Source organism: Mirounga angustirostris, unplaced genomic scaffold (assembly GCF_029215605.1).
Source record: "Mirounga angustirostris isolate CCGP_5_RB_7025 unplaced genomic scaffold, mMirAng1.0.hap1 SCAF_3, whole genome shotgun sequence".
NCBI classification, from domain to species: Eukaryota; Metazoa; Chordata; class Mammalia; order Carnivora; family Phocidae; genus Mirounga; species Mirounga angustirostris.
This window is the reverse complement of record NW_026991711.1, coordinates 107,994,155-108,013,175: the sequence shown is the minus strand read 5'-3', so window position 1 is coordinate 108,013,175 and position 19,021 is coordinate 107,994,155. Positions and strand designations below refer to the sequence as shown.

General features: G+C 34.5%; 1 protein-coding gene across 1 annotated transcript in view; it reads left to right on the top strand.

The window, feature by feature from the left end:
- LRP1B (LDL receptor related protein 1B) overlaps positions 1-19,021 on the top strand; it is a 1,839,752-nt gene that overhangs the window by 1,162,214 nt on the left and 658,517 nt on the right. Inside the window, exons 19-20 of the mRNA XM_045868938.3 lie at positions 4,559-4,639; positions 5,784-5,951. Of these exons, the coding sequence (XP_045724894.2) occupies positions 4,559-4,639; positions 5,784-5,951 (249 nt within the window). The remainder of the gene's footprint in view (positions 1-4,558; positions 4,640-5,783; positions 5,952-19,021) is intronic.

Below are 19,021 nucleotides of genomic sequence, written 5' to 3'. Positions count from 1 at the left end.
TCTGGGGTGAATATCTAAGAGTAGTTTTGACTTCTGTTGTGGGTTGCAAAAACACCTTATGTTGCTTCTATCATAGCATTTATCAGAAATTTATTGAAGTCACTTGTTTAAATATACTACAGGTATTTTTTCTACTAGATTGTAAGCACTGCGAGAAATGAAAATGCTGAACTTTGTATTTCCAGTGCTTAGCACTATTTTATTCATTCATATTCATTCATTCTAGGTGATCTGTCACTAAGGCTTAGAACTCTATCTGGTATAAAGCTCTCAATATTTTGAATGAATAAAACTTTTGAAGTAGTTTTGTTCTACTCTGTCTCACAGAGTAGAAACTTGAGGTCAGAGATCTTAAGTAAGTATCCAAGGTCATACAACAATTAGTGTTAAAATCAAGCTTTCAACTCAGCTTTGCCTGCCTACAATGTTCTTTATATATGACCTATGTGATGTCTAAAATGAGGTTTTTATGTAACAACAATGAAAGAGCAATAAAATGAAGATGATTTGTGGTACACTGTTTTCTTATGGTTTTCTCCAAAGTATATTTACTTAATTGGATCTTTTGAAGTCTGTCCTGTGCACGTACCAATTCTCAAGAGCCACAGCTGGTATCATTATCTAGAAATGTTATATATTTCCTCAAAGGATATAATCCTATAATCTATATAATTTTAAAAAGCACTATTTTCCTATATCTGTATTTAATTATGTACCTTAGAGTAGGTAATAAACAGAATTAAAATTTAAATGGGCTGCATAAAACACAGAGAGAATAATTAAATTTTCAGTCCTTACAAAAATGTTTCTGTGCTATAATTTTTTTAAAGGGTATTGGTATGATCGGATGGCATAAGGATAAAATAATATATTTTGGAATCGGTCACACTATTATTCAGATTTTACTCTGACACTGGCTGGTTATGCAGTGTATCCTCAGGCAAGTTATGCTGTTTTCTTTTACAAATCAGGGTTAGCAATAACAATTGCAGGGCTGTTGTGAAGAGTATAGGCAATGTATATACATAACTAGCCTAGTATCTCATACTCAATAAATAATAACATGTAACGTGAGTATTATCATCTCCTTCAAATTTAGATAACACTTTTCTAACCCTGGACTCCTGTAATATTCTTACTTTGTCATTTATTTTGACTTGAATCTCCTATACATTTTCCCCATACTTAATCACGATGGTCAACTTTATATACATACAGGATGTGGACTACATACTTTCGAACGGACCTATGATAACTTTATTTTGAGACTTCAATAATAAGTTACTTAGAAATATTCACTTTGAGCCCAAGAAGGAGAAAGAAGTAGGAAAATTCCTAGAGACAGGAAAGAAACAAATTAGATCTGAAAACTACCTTTAAGCTTTGTGTACTGGATAAATATAAGTACCATACCAACGATGATTACCCTTGAGAGGAGAGAAGATTGTTGCCATTTACATAATAGCATACATATAACCTGGCAATAAATTTTAAGTGAAAGATATAATAGATAAATTGAGCATACCACCTGCAACAATAGTAGATTTTTTAACAGTCCATTACTCCACATTAAATATTCTACGAGGTTGAAGTCACCACAAAAATAAAATATAGTTTTCTTTTCTTTAGTGTAATTTTAATATAAAATGTAAGCCACTTTCATTCATAATTTTTTCTCTTCAGAGTTAATCAGGTAATCTTTCCAAGTGTCCTTCAGTGTGTCTCATGGGAGATCCAAAGTCAAAGTCGAGAAAGAAAAGATTGTGTTTAATATTTAAGTCTTTTTCAAATATAAGAATTCATAATGGTATCTTAAAAAGAACAAATACCTAGAAACAGACTGAACTACCAGATACTATTTTCAACTTTTAAATTAATGCTAATATGGAAGAACAGAGAAAATGTTAAATTTATTTTAAGAAGATTTTGTTTTATTTTTTAGGAGAAAGAGTATATTGTCATTAGACCTCTTACTATCAGATACCTGTGATAAGATACTAAGAAATTATGGATACAGTATTTTCCAATGTTAGCGAAAAGTGAAGTGCCTTATATTATACTTAAATTTTTGATGGAACTCCTTCTAAAGTGTGTTGCACATTTGACTGCATTATTAAGCAGAGAAAATCCAAAGATAATTTTAACATATTAAATTTATTCTTCAATTTTTTTTCCTGAAGTTCAGCTACTATCTTTTACTGGATTGCTATGATAATCCCAGGAGTTATTCAGTAGATAAACCCTATTTTTGCTACATTAAATGCCTTCAGGGTGTTGTGCTTTTCCAGATGACCTTTCTTCTGACTTCTTGACCTTTAGGACTTTAAGAACCTGAGAGATCGTGTTACAAACCACATGTCTGTCACCAGAGAGGCTGTGTGATTTACTCAGTGTCACAGTGCTTTGTCAAGGAAACAGAAATGAAACATTAGTAACTTCACTCCCTTATTCCTGTCCCTTCAATTAATGCCTTTGTTCTTTTTAGTGATTTGTCCCATGCTTTCTTCTAGTTACCATTTTCTTAAATTCTATATAATTTACCTTTGGTCATATAAATTAAGTCAGACAAGGAGGTTGCCAAGAGAAATAATGTAACTAAGTATTAAGTAAAAAAATAAATCAGAAATGAGATACAACTATTTAAGAACACATACCCATTATATGCAAGTATGTATGTTATATTCACTGTGCGCAGATATATCATTCATTTTCTTAGAGATTGAATGTACACTGGGTTTTAGATTATTTTATTTACTTTAAAAGTTTTTACCTTTTGGGGTCTAACTTCCAGATTTTTTTGGCGGGGGGGGGGCAGTTTTTAGACTTAGGATCTAAGAGGTAGACTCTTACAGGTCACTTGAAAAACTTCCAATGAAGTAGTACCAAATTTCAGAGGTCTCCAAATGCTTGGGGTGATTTATTTTTTTCCTAGTTAAATGTATGATGTTGGTTAATATGTTCCTACGTTTATAGAAGAGAGATTAAAAATGTGAATTAACCTATTCTAAATTCAAAAAGATGCAATGTTATTTTTAAAAGTTAGATCTCATCGTATCTTAGAATCTGCTTTTTGTGTTTTACTCATTTTAACCATTACTTATGCTGATATTTTGTTTAAAGTCATTATTCATGTTTACTGTACATCTTTGAAACATTAAATGTTTATCTAAAGAAGAAAACATATTTTGGACAACATCCCTGTTGATTCTTGAAACATAAACACCTAAGTTTTCATTATATTGTCAGGTAACAAAAGAAAACTCTCTTAGAAGTATTGATTAAATTATGCCTTGGGCGTTTTCACATTTATTTTGAGTGCTTCCCTTTATATGTCAGAAAATTTGTTGAGTTGCTGCATGGATAACTTTTGATGTAGTCTTTTATCTCTTCGTATCAGTAAGTGATTGCCTCCTCTTCTGTCTTTGAAGCATATTTAGGCTCTGATCACATTTTTTCTGGTTTTGAAAAGTTAAATTTATTCTAAAATGTATATCTCGAGGCATGTCTTTGGTAATCACAAAATTTAATTAAGATTCGTTCAGTTTTAGAATAATATCCATTCAAATTCCAGTACCTCAGGGGGATATACTCAAATGTAAACTCACACAAAGAAATTGGTTTTTAAGAAGTAGAAAGCAAGTAATCAATACCATAGCAACCAGATCTGAGTCTACCACTTTTCTTACATATTGGACAAGTTACTGGTACTAGAGATGGCTTTCACTTGTAGTCTGTTCACTGGATGCTGTTGCTGGTCAGTCTGGCTGATTCTCTTTTCCCAGCTCAACTACACACTAGAGAGAGCTCTCACAGCCTCCAAAGTTGACTTATTGTTTTATTACCATTTTAAGAATGAGGATGAATATTATAGCCTTCAATTTAATTTGAAGTATTATTTTGAAGATAATACACAACCTATGTCTTTGTGACTATCATGAAAAATTAATTTGCTCACATTTTACTATTCTAGCTAGTCATGACTTGCCAAAAACTATAGGTTAATATAGACTTTAACTTTAAAATGTCATAGTTTTTAAGGGAAAAATATAAGTCATTCTATAAACATTATAACAATGTCATTCAAAATCCTTATTTCCTAAAGACACCATCACCAATGTGCTTAACTGGTGCAAATACTAAGAAAATGCTCAGTAACATGATTTCAAATATTTTGTAAAGTCCTAACTCTTAGAAAGGAACAATGCAGAATAGGCCTAGATGGAAGCCCTGGGAAGCATAACTGTTAGACCAGCCCAAGGCCCAAGGGCCAATATTCCAAACCTTCTTATCAGTGGTGCAGTGCAGGGAATACAGTCCTTCATCAAATGATTCCCGTAGGCTTTCAGTCATTGTAAACTACACATTTAAAAAATACTAAAAGTATGGGTATCCTATGCCCTTAAGAAGTTTATGTCACTATATTTGTTTATCTCCTGTTTCCTCTGCCTTTTGTGGAGGACAGGGGTGGAGTTCTGGTCACATTGGCAGATGAGATGCAAATTAAATCAAGCACAGTCAATAACATCTTCCCTATTGAATGTTTTTATATCTTTCATAGAATTTCCAACTTGTGAGCCACTAACTCAATTTATATGCAAAAGTGGAAGATGCATTAGCAGCAAATGGCACTGCGACTCTGGCAAGTACCAAATGTTCCCAGTATTGCACTGATTTGATTGGGGGCCCGGCTGTCAGTGCTGCTTCACCTCCCTCAGACGTAGTTTGTACGAGAAGTTTGCAGAGCCAAGCAAAATGGCTAAGACAAGTGTTGAGAGGGCACCTGGCACATCAGTGGGGATTAGCATTAAGGATAATGGAACTCGATATCTGTCCCTTGGGGCTATAAAGAGATTGGTGTTCAGATATTACGCTGGACATAGTCTAAGCCTGCAGACGTGAAGTAAAGGGGGCAATTGAGGAAATGACCTGGATGATTCAGGTTCTCTGAATCATCGATGTAAAGTGCTCTGTCACCTCAGGATGGAGGAGTTTATAAATTATTATGGAATTATCCGAATGGTCTCAACTCTGCCACCTTGCTCTTTATATACAAATAATGTTTGCTTTCTTATACTCAATTGTGTCATTATGCTAAATTATGCCAAACTCAAGTAAATGAATTATGTATAAATTATACATTCTCACTCACTGATTTCAATTTAATCTATTTTCACTTCACATTCCTCTCACCTCCCTCCTGCAACAGTTGTTAATAAAGAATATAAATCATTGCTAAAGATAGTGACAATTTCCCAGTATAAATACACACTTATGAGTCAGTAGGGGAAGGGTACATAGTGGCTCCTCCTGTTGAGAATAGAGAAGAAGGGTCTGAATTAAAGATATGGTAATAAACTCGGGGGCACAGGGATTATAGGTCTAAGCAATAATTTTCCACGATAATTATATCACCAGCTGTATCATTTCATGAAATTCTTGCAATCACCATTGTCCTCCCATTTTATAATTATTTCATGCTGCATAGATTTGTTCAGTCAATGGTTAGTCATTTCTGAGGGAAATAGAACTTAAGCTTTAAAATCCAAAGTCAAGGATTATTTTCCCTCTTCGTTTAGTAGTTGATGTTCAATCAGAAGCTGAACAGTATCGGAATGAAGATAATCCCCCCACTGTTCATGGGAAATGCTCATCATTAATTTATCAGTCTTTTATCAAAAACAAGAGAATACTCTATATGGCAAAAAGAAATGGTAGATATTTCATAAGGAATATTTTCTTCCTGGATCAGTTTTCACTCCCTTGATGTTGATGCTTCTTTCCAGATGATGACTGCGGGGATGGCAGTGATGAGGTGGGCTGTGTTCACTCTTGCTTGGATAATCAGTTCAGATGCTCCAATGGCAGATGCATCCCAGGCCATTGGGCCTGTGATGGTGACAATGACTGTGGAGACTTCAGTGATGAAGCCCAAACCAATTGTACCAGGGAAGGTTAGTAATTTTGTGAAGCTATGGACTCTCAGTTTAAATTGATATATAATATTTAAGTATTTCAGAATGAATATTATATAAAAATAATTTACTCAGTGGATAAAAAATATATGTATTTGGAACAGTGTAAAATAATTGAGCGATCACTACTTTCTCTCTTTAACTTCTCTGGTTTCTCATCTTAACAACTCCTTATACTTTGATACCTTCTGTGGCGTTTGCTTCCTACTTTCATTAGATGCTTTATGTACCACTCCTTTAATCCCCTCCAACTTCTAAATCGCTAAACCCCAAACCCACCCCAAAAGGAAAACAAACAAACAAAAAACAAGAAAGGCATAATTTTTATTTTATTTCAACACCAAATTTGTTTCTTTAAGGCTTGAAATACCCCCTATTAAATGATGATGTGTTCCCACTGATAAACTTCTGGAATGTAAGTGAAGAGAAGGAGACTGTGACTGTGGACCTCAGCATTATCCATGGGCAGACCTGACTCTGTCATTTGCAAAGTTTGATCAGCCATAGGGCATGTTAATAAATTAGAAATCATGTGGAACTATCACAGAAAAAAAATCATTAGCCTGGCAAAAATGCATACAATCAGTAACTTTTTAAAAGATTTTATATATTTATTTGAGAGAGAGATAGTGAGAGAACATGAATGGTGTGGGGAGGGGAAGAGGGAGAAGCAGACTCCTTGCTGAGCAGGGAGCCTGACCTGGGGCTCCAGGATCATGACTGGAGTTGAAGGCAGACTCTTAACCTACTGAGACACTTATGCGCCCCCAGTAACATTTTTTTTAAGTAGAAGTTTTCTTTCTCCTTAAGAAATTGGAAGAATTTGTCATTCATTCTTTCATTTATTCCACAAATATTTATTGAAAACTTTTCATGTGCCAGGGACTGTGCTTGTACCAAAAGATGGATAAAAGGATGAAGAAACGTGGTCCCTGTTCAGTATTTAAAATCTAGCATGCAAATGGACAATAAAGTATTTATTTAATGAATTGGATGCTGGGGTGGGGGGCATATATTGCATGGTCATAAGAAAGGAATCATTTTCAAAGTGTTTTCCAAGGGCATATATTTGTCTTCTGCAAATATTTCACAACTTATAAAATGGAAAATTTCTATATTTTTTCTCTGACATGATTCCTTTTGTCTTTCTTTTGTTTCCTCTGTCACTTCCTCCTCCCTCCCTCTCCTCTTTCCCTTTTTCTCTTTCTTTTTTTCTTTCTATCCCACCCCTATTTATCTCTATCTCATTCTTTTGTCATTTTCTCTCTTACTTTAGTTGGTTCACTAATATATAGGAACTAGAGCTTTTTACTTATCACTAACCTTGCATGTAGAAAGAAAAGGTGTACAAAAATATATTTTCCTTTTTTTCTTATATGTTGGAAACATTCATCTGGGGTATGGTTGACATGTCATTACTAAGTTACGCTTTGAATATAAACTGTATTTCCCCCCACCTCACAGATGTCTTGGTGGGCTCCTCATGAGGTGTACATCTGTGGTCTGCTGGCACTGCCCCTGATATGCTGTGAAAGATAAATTGCCCCAAAGTCAATTTACTTTCATCTCAGAAGTGAGATCCCATCCCTCTTTTCTATGTGAATTTGTCTCTAAGTTAAAATGATCATTGCACATTAAGAAGATTTGGAGAGATTGCTTTAGCTTCATGAGTATCTATAGTGAGTGGCCCATCCCCTGGTAGCCTCACTAGATAATTTCTTAGGTTTGGATTATTATAGAATCAGTGTCTATTTAATATTAATGGCCTTTACCTTTAGAGCACCTCAATTTCACAAGTGCGTTACTGTAAAGGATATACTGTCAATGTGAATACCATGCATTTCTAATATGATTATGGCATTATACATACTAAGGAAATGATCCAGATAATCTACATGATTCTTGGATATGTTTCAAGAAAAGAATGAGAACTTCCTGAACTAATTTATATTTATCAGATTATAAATTCCCTAATCAAATACGCTATTTGGTGAATACAAGTTGCAGGAATTGAAGAAAGCATGGGGATATTCTAGGATGACTTTGATACAAGACAATTCAGAGTGTTTCAGAGGGCATTCAAATATTTTTATCCATCATTATTTTATGTATTCTGATACGGAAGTTGTAAAATAATCATGACAGAATTGTTAAAGCTGATCAGGAAAGTCATTTTGCACATGCAAGCTTTGTAAGGCCATTGCCAAAGTAAAGTAGAAATTTGATGCAATTAGTCATATAATTTAGTCTCGAAACCTGCTGTGGAAGAAAGAGCAGGGGATTCTAGCTTAAGTTTCAAGACAGGCTGTCAAAACTGATCAAATCCACCATATAATTGCTCAGCACTTTGCTGTACATTGCCTGGGTTAAAAGAGCATGTGTGTAGTTTCTCTCAACTCAAATTGTTTTCAAAAGGGCAAAAATACTCTTGAGTTAACTTTTAATGGTAAAGGAGCAGAAGAAACCAGGAAATGGAACATTCCATATATTATCCCCTTTTTAGAAAATTCCTGAATTTAAGTTCATTCATATTCTCTATGAAACCACTTTCAAAAAAGAATTTCTATAGTGATGATCATTTTTTTTCATCATTAGTGTGACTAATATGTGGAGAAACTATTAATTGCTAGTCCCCTTTTAGATAAATTTATATTCATCTCCTTCCCCTTAATGTTGTGATGGTCTTTCCTCTCACTTCCAAGCTCCCTTACTAGGCAAACAAGACGCAGTATCTTTAGAAAGCACTGCACACACAGAGTCTACAAGCAAGAGGTGAATAGAAAGACAATCCATAGCACAATCATTCCTTCCTTTGCATCATTGCCTGTTTATCATTAATTTAGCTCTGGTTTCTTTTTTGGTTCTGACTACTTTGGTTGGCACATATTTCTATAGTGAGTCTTTTGTAGAGCTACTGGGTGAATAGTTTTTACAAATGGAAAAAATAAGTGACCCTCAAGCAATTTGGTATGAGGGACCTCCCTTTAGAGCCTTAGGCCTGGTCATTTATTAAGTATTAAAAAGTTTTGTAAAAAGATGGTTTTACCTGTGAAGACATGAAGAGTGGAGTTAAAATGAGATTTCAGTCTTTTCTAGACAGAGAGTTAAAGACTCTCTGTCTAGAAGGAAAAATAAGACAGAGAGAGAGAGAGAGAAAGAAGGAAAAGAAAGAAAGGAAAAGAAAGAAAGAGAAAGAAAGAGAAAAGAAAGAAAGAAAGAAAGAAAGAAAGAAAGAAAGAAAGAAAGAAAGAAAGAAAGAAAGAAGAAAGGAGGGAAGGAAAGAAAGAAGGAAGAAAGAAAGGAAGAAAAGAAGAAAGAAAGGAAGAAAGAATGAAAAAAGGAGACTGGACATATGCATCTATAAAATAAAAAATATATAGAATTAATCTTATTGTTGACAGTTTAATTCATTTGAATTATATATACTTTCGTTCTTCTACTCTTTTGGGAATAGTCTTAACCAAATTTTCCCAAGGAATAAGGCATTTCTAAAGCAAACATAAAATTTTTTTTTTAGTATCTTTAGACAGCTATTCTTTAGGTCAATTTCCATTCAGAAATTGTTGTAAAAATTTATACCCAATAATTTCAGCACAGACCTGATGGGATAATAGAACAGGCTTCTCTAGAATTGATTTTGCCTAAATTTTGCAATTTCGCCTAAATGCAACTGAAATATCCCTCAAATATTTGGATTTTTCTTTACTTTGAAGGGTCATCTGATCCTGATTTATGGTCACTGTCCTTTAATGCCTTCTGTTTGGCTGTCTACAAAGGGAATATTTACTGCCAGGTGCACTAGGCACATGAGCTGGGTGATAGAACATATGTGATCTTTTATTTACATCACAAATGCAAATTAAATGCAAATTTGAAATTAAGTATGTATTGACCTTCAATTTTGATTTATTATGAATAATCTTTAACAAGTTCCCAAATCCATTAGGCAGTTAAGTGTATAACATTATTAATATGTATTCCTACACATGGTCATATTCTTCTGCTTTAACTGCTTAGCTCTGTTTCTGCTTTGGAAACTTTCACTTTTTGGGGGGCTCTGTCCTCATTCATTCATTTATTCCTTCATTCATTCATTTGCCTTACTACTTCCCTGTTGACAGATATAAGAAGGAAGCTAGAATAATTTTGTCTTTGTAGTTTCATAGTCAAGTACGATATCTGATACACAGTTAATGCTCAGTAAATAATTATTGAGTGAAAGAGTTTATTTCTTGACCACAAAATTTGATTAGACCCTCAGAATTCAACCCTTATTCATTTTGTGTTACTAGTAACTTTCTTTTCTGTTTCTTTGCCTTATCCCCAGATCCTGGAGTTTATTTTCATGATGATGTTTAAGACTAGGCATACTGATCTGTTCACGTACATCTCCTTAATAAAGTGTAATCACTTTCATTTATCCAATAAATATTTGCACTTTCAGTCCAGGATTCAATAAAATAAAATAGATAGGACATCTCCCTTATCTTGTATTAGTGTTTATTTATTTTTGTTTACATCCTCTCTGTCCAATAGATAGTACTTTCCAGAAAGATAGGAAGAGTTTAATTTTTCTAGTATCTGTTATTTAACAGTAAGTGAGTGAGAAGATCCCATTAGTAATAATTCAGTGTTGGGAGGAGGAGTTAGCATATGTTGGCCACCCACTAGTTGCCAGGTATTTGACATTTGTTATTCCATTTAGTCCTAACAATAAGGATTACTCAGAGAGGTTAAAATACTTGCCTAGGATTACACAGCTGGAGTTTCAAGCAAAGATTTTCTGTTCTTTATTCTTCCATCGAGCTCCCTGCTTGTGTAATGATGGAATATAATTCACCCCTTCCCTTTTTTTTCTAACTCTTTATGCATAACATTTATATGATCTCCAAATAATTACTATGTTTTTCTCCATTGCATTCTCATTTTTCTTTAAGAGAAAAAAAAGAACTTTCTACTTATTACAGGTCATTGTAATGAAATTTCCCAAAGAGCACTAGAAGGAACCTGAAACATTATATTAAATAACCGCAGTAAATCTGCCTGTCTCTTTTTTTGGTTTGTTTGTTTCTGTTCTCTCACTCCCACAACTCTCCTTGATAAAGTAGGTTCTGAAACTTCGTCATTACAATAGCTGTGGACATTCCCACAAAGACAATTTCTTCAGTCACCCAAAGAATCTTAGTCTGCCATAAAAGTTTCACCTCATAGACTTAGAAAATTTAGAAAGCTGGGAGAAAATGAAAGATCATTCAGTTCAGTTATTTTATCAGGCAGATGAGAAAAAGGGCTCATTTAGATAAAATCATCCTTATGAGTATATAACAGTAACAAAAACATGCTGCTTCCTAAAAGGAATTGATCATGTTCTGTGTTAGAGATTTGAGACTGAAAACTTTTAGCCAGGAAGACATTTTCAGGAGAGGTTTTGGATTTTTTTTTTTTTTAAGATTTCATTTATTTATTTGATAGAGAGAGGCACAGCGAGAGAGGGAACACAAGCAGGGGCAGAGGGAGAGGGAAAAGCTGGCTCCCCACTGTTCAGGGAGCCCAATGTGGGCCTCAATCCCAGGACCCTGAGAACATGACCTGAACTGAAGACAGACGCTTAACCAGCTGAGCCACCCAGGTGCCCCAGAGGTTTTGGATATAAATGATTATGCTAAATTCTTTGTGGAAAATCCAGGAAAATCAGACTGTAAGGCCAACCAAAAAGGGATAATATCCTACCTAAGGACATTGAATGCACCCGGAGGAGTGCAGTTATCAAAACTCGATTTGTGGCCGAAGACTTAGGTTACACATTGAAGCATGGAGAGAATGGAAATTAAAACCACTATCTCTTGACTTCTGGTCTATATCCTATCCCATCTCAGCTGAACCCATCACGTTTTTAGCAGCACAGTTTAATCCTAACAACATAGGAAACAAGATACCAATAAATACTATACACAATCAGACTCAATCATCTGTTTTGTTTTTCTTTTATGAAAATATTCTGAAGGTGCTTTCAATTAATTTTTACTAAAGCACACAATCAAAATAACTGCTGCTATGTCTCACTGAATTTTATTGAGAATAAAATATTGTCTTTGAATTTGAAGAAATTAGCAAATTATGTAGTCAGCAAAATCATATGATCTTCTCTTCTAGTGACTTTTAATTATCCTCCTTTAATGAAAACATGGATTGTTTTCTGATAAAATACAAGTAAAAGCAAATTTAAACTTCATCTACTTTTAGAGAGGTATAATATCCACTTTCAATGAGATACCAATTGTCTGGCTTAACTTCATTTTCTCGCAGATTGATTTATTTTCCTCAGGAAATGTTAACACTGAGATATCAAAACAATGTTAATTATGAATGGATTTTATCCATAGGAAACCTCTTTTTGTTTTCCCGGACAAAATAGCTTTTTAAAGGTCATTTTAACCTCAATACTGCAAACAACTTTTACATCAAGAGCAAAGAAGACTCAAGGCTTTTGAATCAATTAATAACAAAGCCTGTTTTGAGAATCCATAATGTTTCTAGCATTATCTGTGATTATCAGGACAATTAAAGGGAATCAGATAAGTATAATTTTAAAAATAAAATATTAAAAAGGTTCATAAAAATAGGAAGAAAGAAGTCAATTATCTTCATCTTAACTATACAGAATATAACAGATCTACACTTATTAGATAAATTTAGCTCTTGTATTGACAATAATTATGCATCTTGACACTAAGCAGAAGAACATCTCTTGTTTTTTAAAAGATATAATTAATAACAAAAGTCAATAGGTAACAAAAAGACTTAATTTTAATGAAGAACCTCAGCCTGTTTCCTCTTCTTTTAATAGAGCCAAAAAATAAGGGCAAGAGTGAATTAATTTCCACAGTCTTAAATTCTGCTTCCTTATTCTCCCATTGTGGGTAATGATCAGTGAAATGGTAGGACTTCAGGCATTCAGCAGAAAATAGACAAATTAAAACAAACAAACAAACAAACAAACAAAAAAGAAAAGAGACAAGGGGCATGGATGATCTACAAAATAATTAATTCACCTCTCAGTAATTGAGTAGGGCCATGCTCTTGTGAGAGTGAAGAAATAAGCAATAGGATAGAACTTTGCCTTTTTCCTGTATAAATAGTCGGTAGTTAGATTCTTTCAGAACCTATTTGAACTGTCAGCCTTTGTTCCTTTATTTATGTGAGGCATCAACTGAATTTGTACTTAGATATTGTATTCCTGCAATGTAATGACCAGATTTATTCACTTTTTGTTAGGAAATTTATTTTGGTTTTAGGATGGTATTTGTGTACACATGGGCCTCCCAAGGAAAATGAATTGTCATTATTTGCATCTAAAACCTTTCCACAAATAACTCTGGTGCATAAGAGCATCCACTTAAATTGCCATGACCTTCCTGGAACAGAATATTCACTGGTATCAGAATCTTTCAGCACAGCATGTTGTTATTGTTGATATGTATGCACTTTAATGGTATTTTCTATGAATCATAACCAGAATTTACCCCATTTTAGAACAGGAGTTGGCAAATATTTTCTGTAAAAGGTCGGATAGTAAATATTTTAGATTTTGCCTATTGCAACTACCTAACTCCACTGTTCTGGAACAAAAGAAGCCATAGAGTATATGTCTACAAATGATTATGGCTGTGTCTCAATAAAACTTTATTTATGACAATAGGTAGTGGACCAAAATTGGTCCACAGGTCATAGCTTGCTGACCCATTATTTAAAACACAAGTAGAGACACACTCTAAAGGAACTATAATCTTAAATAATCCTTTATGCCTATTTCATAGAATCAATCTTAAAAGACAAAGGCAAAAAATAATGGGCAGGAAAACAAGGCCAAAAAAAGAAAAGATAAGCCATTAATAATTTCTAAATAATATTCTCTGGCCTTTCCTCAAACGTATGCCTTATGTGTGTGTGTGTGTGTATACATATATGCTATACACATTCTTTCTACATAGGAATATTCCACATTATTTTAAAATATCAAATTAAATAACGTGATATTTAAAATTTTGTTCCAGTAAATATTTGATGCCTGTTGTGAGCTAAGCATATTGCTAAGCCAAGAGGTAAATTCCAAATGTAAAATATCTGTATTGCCACCTGTTTTAGTTAATAGTTGGTATCTAACATAGCTATTAAGGTGATTGGCTAATTTGAACAGTAAATGGAAAAACAGATTTCTCAATTACACAGCCAATTCAACAGACTGATACATTCTGTACACTAATATTTAGATAATGTAGAAGTTCATCATTCCCATGATATGTTAAATTCTAAATGGAATGCTCATGGTAGAGTTCCAAATATCAAAACTTAATTTAATTTAATTTAATTATTATTATTTTAGAGAGAGGGAAGGGTGGGGAGGGGCAGAGGGAAAGGGAGAGAGTGAATCCTAAGCAGGCGTCCAGTGCGGAGCCCAATGCAGGGGCTGGATCTCACAACCCCGAGATCATGCATGACCTGAGCCAAAATCTAGTCAGATGCTTAACTGACTGAGCCACCTGGGCACCCCAAAACTTAATTTTAATGAACTAAAAACAATGTTTTATTTGCTTTACATAGATTTTGCTTCTATATTTTACCTTACTGGGGGATATTTAGTGTCATGAATTGAAATTCTGCTTCAATATATTTTTTGTGTCTATATGTCTATGCGTTTTCAACACTCAAATCATTTTAGTATTACAATAATTGAATTTGTGTTTAGGTATCCACACATTCTTTCCCATTTCCTTCTCTTCAACTTTTCTTTTTTTTTTTCTTCTCTTTTACTTCCACTTTTCTAACTGAACCAGACAGTAAACATTAAAGATTTGAAATATGGTCTCTTATTTATTATTAAAGTTCCCATTAAATCCCATGTCCTAATAAATGGTTTTGATAGTTCCATCCACTTTCTTGTCAGGATAATCTCCAGTGAGGGCTACATGCAAGGGTAAAAAGAGTTTGTAGAATTGAAAGTAGAACACAAAAACCATGCCCTGTATGTTGGGGTGGAAGGGAGTGAGGGGCGGTCAGGTTAATAACCAAATGGTAACATCTATAACCTAGATGACAGGCAGGCCATCATCAAGGTCCACTGGGATGAGGACAAATTGAAGAGGGAGGCTCTGGGCTTGACTTCATTATTAGTTCACAGCAGAGATTATAATGCCATCACACAGGCCACAGCCCCTGGGGAATCCGTCCCATGTAACATGGAGAAGAGCAGAACAGTGCATCTCATCAACCCCAACACAGGCTCTACACAGGCTGGGAGGCAGGTTTTAACACGCACCCCTCCCCTAAGGATCTATATAAACAAAGGATAGCCTAACCTCCTAATGGGATGTTAAGGGTCTCTTGAGGCAGAAAGGCCAAGGTTAGGTCCACACTCTGTTCGAAAATGAAATGAAACTGTTGACATACTGCCAAACCGATTTTCAGTGGTTCCAGGCAAGTGAAGAATATCTAGGTATCTGGAGCAAACAGCTGCCTTAGGTACAGGAATTATTAATGCATAGTGATTCAAGCTAGGAAAGAGCAGGGACTGACACATGGTGATTATAGGTAATGCAGGAAGCTGTATGCACATGCAATGCATAGTGCTTTTTACTTTTCAAAGCATTTTACAGTGAATGACAAGTTAATGTATAAACTCCATTAAAACAATAAAAAAGTCATTTTTTTCTACCCAGATTGGTCTCACAATTTAAATAATTCATTATATTTGCAACACCATTATTAGTTATTTTCTCAGAGGGGCTTTAACATTTCTTATAAACCAAAAAATGTATTCTGACTAAAAAAAAGAAAAAAAAAAAGGTATGGTATATTTTTTCAATCCTGCTTTTCATTTTTTTTTTTAATTTTCGGAGGAAAAATTCCTTTATGTCTCTGTACAGTTGCTAGTCTTTTAACTGCAAGTATTTAGTCACAGTGAATTCATTTAAATATTGGGATAAATCCCACCATTGGTTGCCACATTTCCTTCAGGGCTCTGCATTTATTTATTTATTAGATTCCCCAAATTGTATGCTTGGTTTAAATAGCTTCGGGGCAAAAATACAATAAAATTGCATTAGTTAAAAATATAACCAGCATCAGCAACATGAAAACATAACAGTAAAGCAGCATGAGCATATACATATAAAGATAGTCATCATTTTAACACTCCACTGGGACAAGCCATATTACGAAGATAGATTGTGCGCCAAGCCCTAAAGCTTAAGCAACTGGGGCTCTGGGGAAACACACAGGCCTGGAACTCAGGTTGGAATGGTCATCACAGGCTCCTCGGAGGAATGCAGCTCTCCATCCAGGGGAAAATCAACAACTGTTAACAGAAGCAGATTTCATTTGGCTAGAAGTTAGGAGGAAATAAAACTCCACAATTTTTTTTTTTTTTTTCTGTATTTTCTGGCAGAGGACAGCATGTTTCTAAACATCAACACACACCCAAACCTAACAGACATTGAAAAATAGGTTTGGGGTATTTTTAATTTATGTGAGGGAATTGGATGAGACATGGAAAGGGAAGGAATATAAAAATGTGTGTGTGTGTGTGTGTGTGTGAGATAGTCTACTTGACTTTAGTATAAACTTTGAGTGTTTGAGCTAATGAAATAGAAGCATATATATATATATATATATACATACACGTATGTATATATATATATCCTTGTAAATTTAAAACATCTTAGAATCTTTTCTCTATTTATTGTCTAAATGCTACCCAAGTGATCTATAAATACTGTGTATCTGAGCATTATCAGAATCTAGTGGAAGGTCTTTCTGTGATTCCCAGTAACCTTCAGGCTTCAATCCAAACCATTTAGCAAAGCACACAGGGTCATTCAAGGTCCAGGCCTTGCCCACCTGTCTAGTTTTCTCTTTCTCCCCTTCTCCATCACACTCTACATAGAATTTTATGAATGCTGCTAACTTTGTTCAGATTATCTTTTGTCCCATTCTACTTCTCCCCCAGCCCCTGCCTGACTCTTAATCATGAAAAGAACTCTTTTCTTTTCCTCTGTTACAAGAATCCATGGTGCTCTCTCATTTTCATAAAAGACCAAATTTTACCATGACTTTGCAACAGAATAAAATAAATATTGCACTTTATTCGAAATGAAATAGATTGAACAACAGTATTTGAAACACAAAATGTAAACGAGTTTATTGTTACTTCATGATTATTATATGAGCTGATTCTTTTTTGTTTTTCATTCTTAAGCTCTACATGAGAAAAGACTTGCAAAAAGGTAGAAATGGTACAGTGGTAAAGAAAGCAGGCTCTAAGTTTAATTATGTAGGCTCAAATATCACCTCTGCTGCTTATCATCTGTATAAATACAGACATATTGATTTGTGGGTTTTGTTTCTGTGAAGTGGGGTGCTCTCAATAAGCAGTTTTGCTTATTTTTAATCAAAAGGAACAGATGAGTGATCTTTTTTCACTGGGTTTTAATCCATTCTAGTATGATGAATTTGAAGCATAAGCAAAATCAAATGCCTTATAAACTACTGTTTACATGCAAGGTGTATGGAATGGGAATTAAAAATAAAAACAGGAAAGTGTGAAATTGGTCTTGGCATTCTCCTTAGAGTCCTCTGTGAGTCAAAAAATGCTCTGAGTCCCTTCCACAGGGGAAAAGATGTATAACAACGTAAAGCATCATGTAAAATCTGAGAGCTTATAAATCTCTAAAGCTTATCCATGAATTTCCTAAATCTGCAGACACCAGAATAAGAGCCCCGGTCCTATATAATTGTTTTTTTAATTGAGTCTTAAAGAAAATTATGGACATTAATAGATGAAGGGAATCCAAGTTTGGGGGAATAATATAACTAGGATCAGGAGGGTTACATTAGTGACATGTATGTAAACATTATTAAAAGGAGAATTGTTTCATCACTTAGATTTGAATATTTATAATGGTGTTACTGTATTTCCTTCTCTATACTGTCATTTTAAACTTATTATGATCTGGTTGTGTGTGGTGTCAATTAATAAATAGTATAACCACCCATAGAAGTTTAGACACGAGTAGTTTAGGAAGAAGAAAAGCTTCAGGGAAATATCACATTTGTATTTAGATTCATAAGATAAATGTTTATTTAGAATAAGAAAACAGATGAGTAGATTCACTTATGAAGTACAAATAGACAAACCAAACAATACCAAGCGAAGCAAAGAAAATGCAAATTGAATTTAAAAAAAAAACAAAAAACAAAAAACCTCAGACAATAGCAGCATACTCTCCCTTTCATCGATGCCACCTTGTCTGTGTAACCACAGCTTATTTATCTAGCTTATTGGGGCGCCTGGGTGGCTCAGTTGGTTAAGGGACTGCCTTCAGCTCAGGTCATGATCCTGGAGTCCCGGGATCGAGTCCCGCATCGGGCTCCCTGCTCGGCGGGGAGTCTGCTTCTCCCTCTGACCCTCCCCCTCTCATGCTCTCTGTCTCTCATTCTCTCTGTCTCAAATAAATAAATAAAAATCTTAAAAAAAAACCTCTCAATTTCTGCAATTATCTCATTATTTCTGGGTTTTTTTTCTCTCCTATACTTGATTAGAGGGCATAATTTTACCACTCAGTTTTTATTATAGATTATAGATCTGTTCAGATTTTCTATTTCTTTTCAAGTCAGTTTGGTAACATATTTCTCTAGAAAATGGCTTATTGGGGCGCCTGGGTGGCTCAGTTGGTTGAGCGACTGCCTTCGGCTCAGGTCATGATCCTGGAGTCCCTGGATCGAGTCCAGCATCGGGCTCCCTGCTCGGCGGGGAGTCTGCTTCTCCCTCTGACCCTCCCCTCCTCATGCTCTCTCTCTATCACTATCTCTCTCAATAAATAAATTTTAAAAATCTTAAAAAAAAAAGAATATTATCTAGCTTATTTCCAGAGGTAAATAACATTGAGCTAAGAGGCTCGGGTTCTATATGTAAAGTTGCCACACTGCTGGATCACATCATACTGCTTCTCCTCAAGCAGCAGTTTACCTTTTGCAAGTCTCTTTTTTGAATC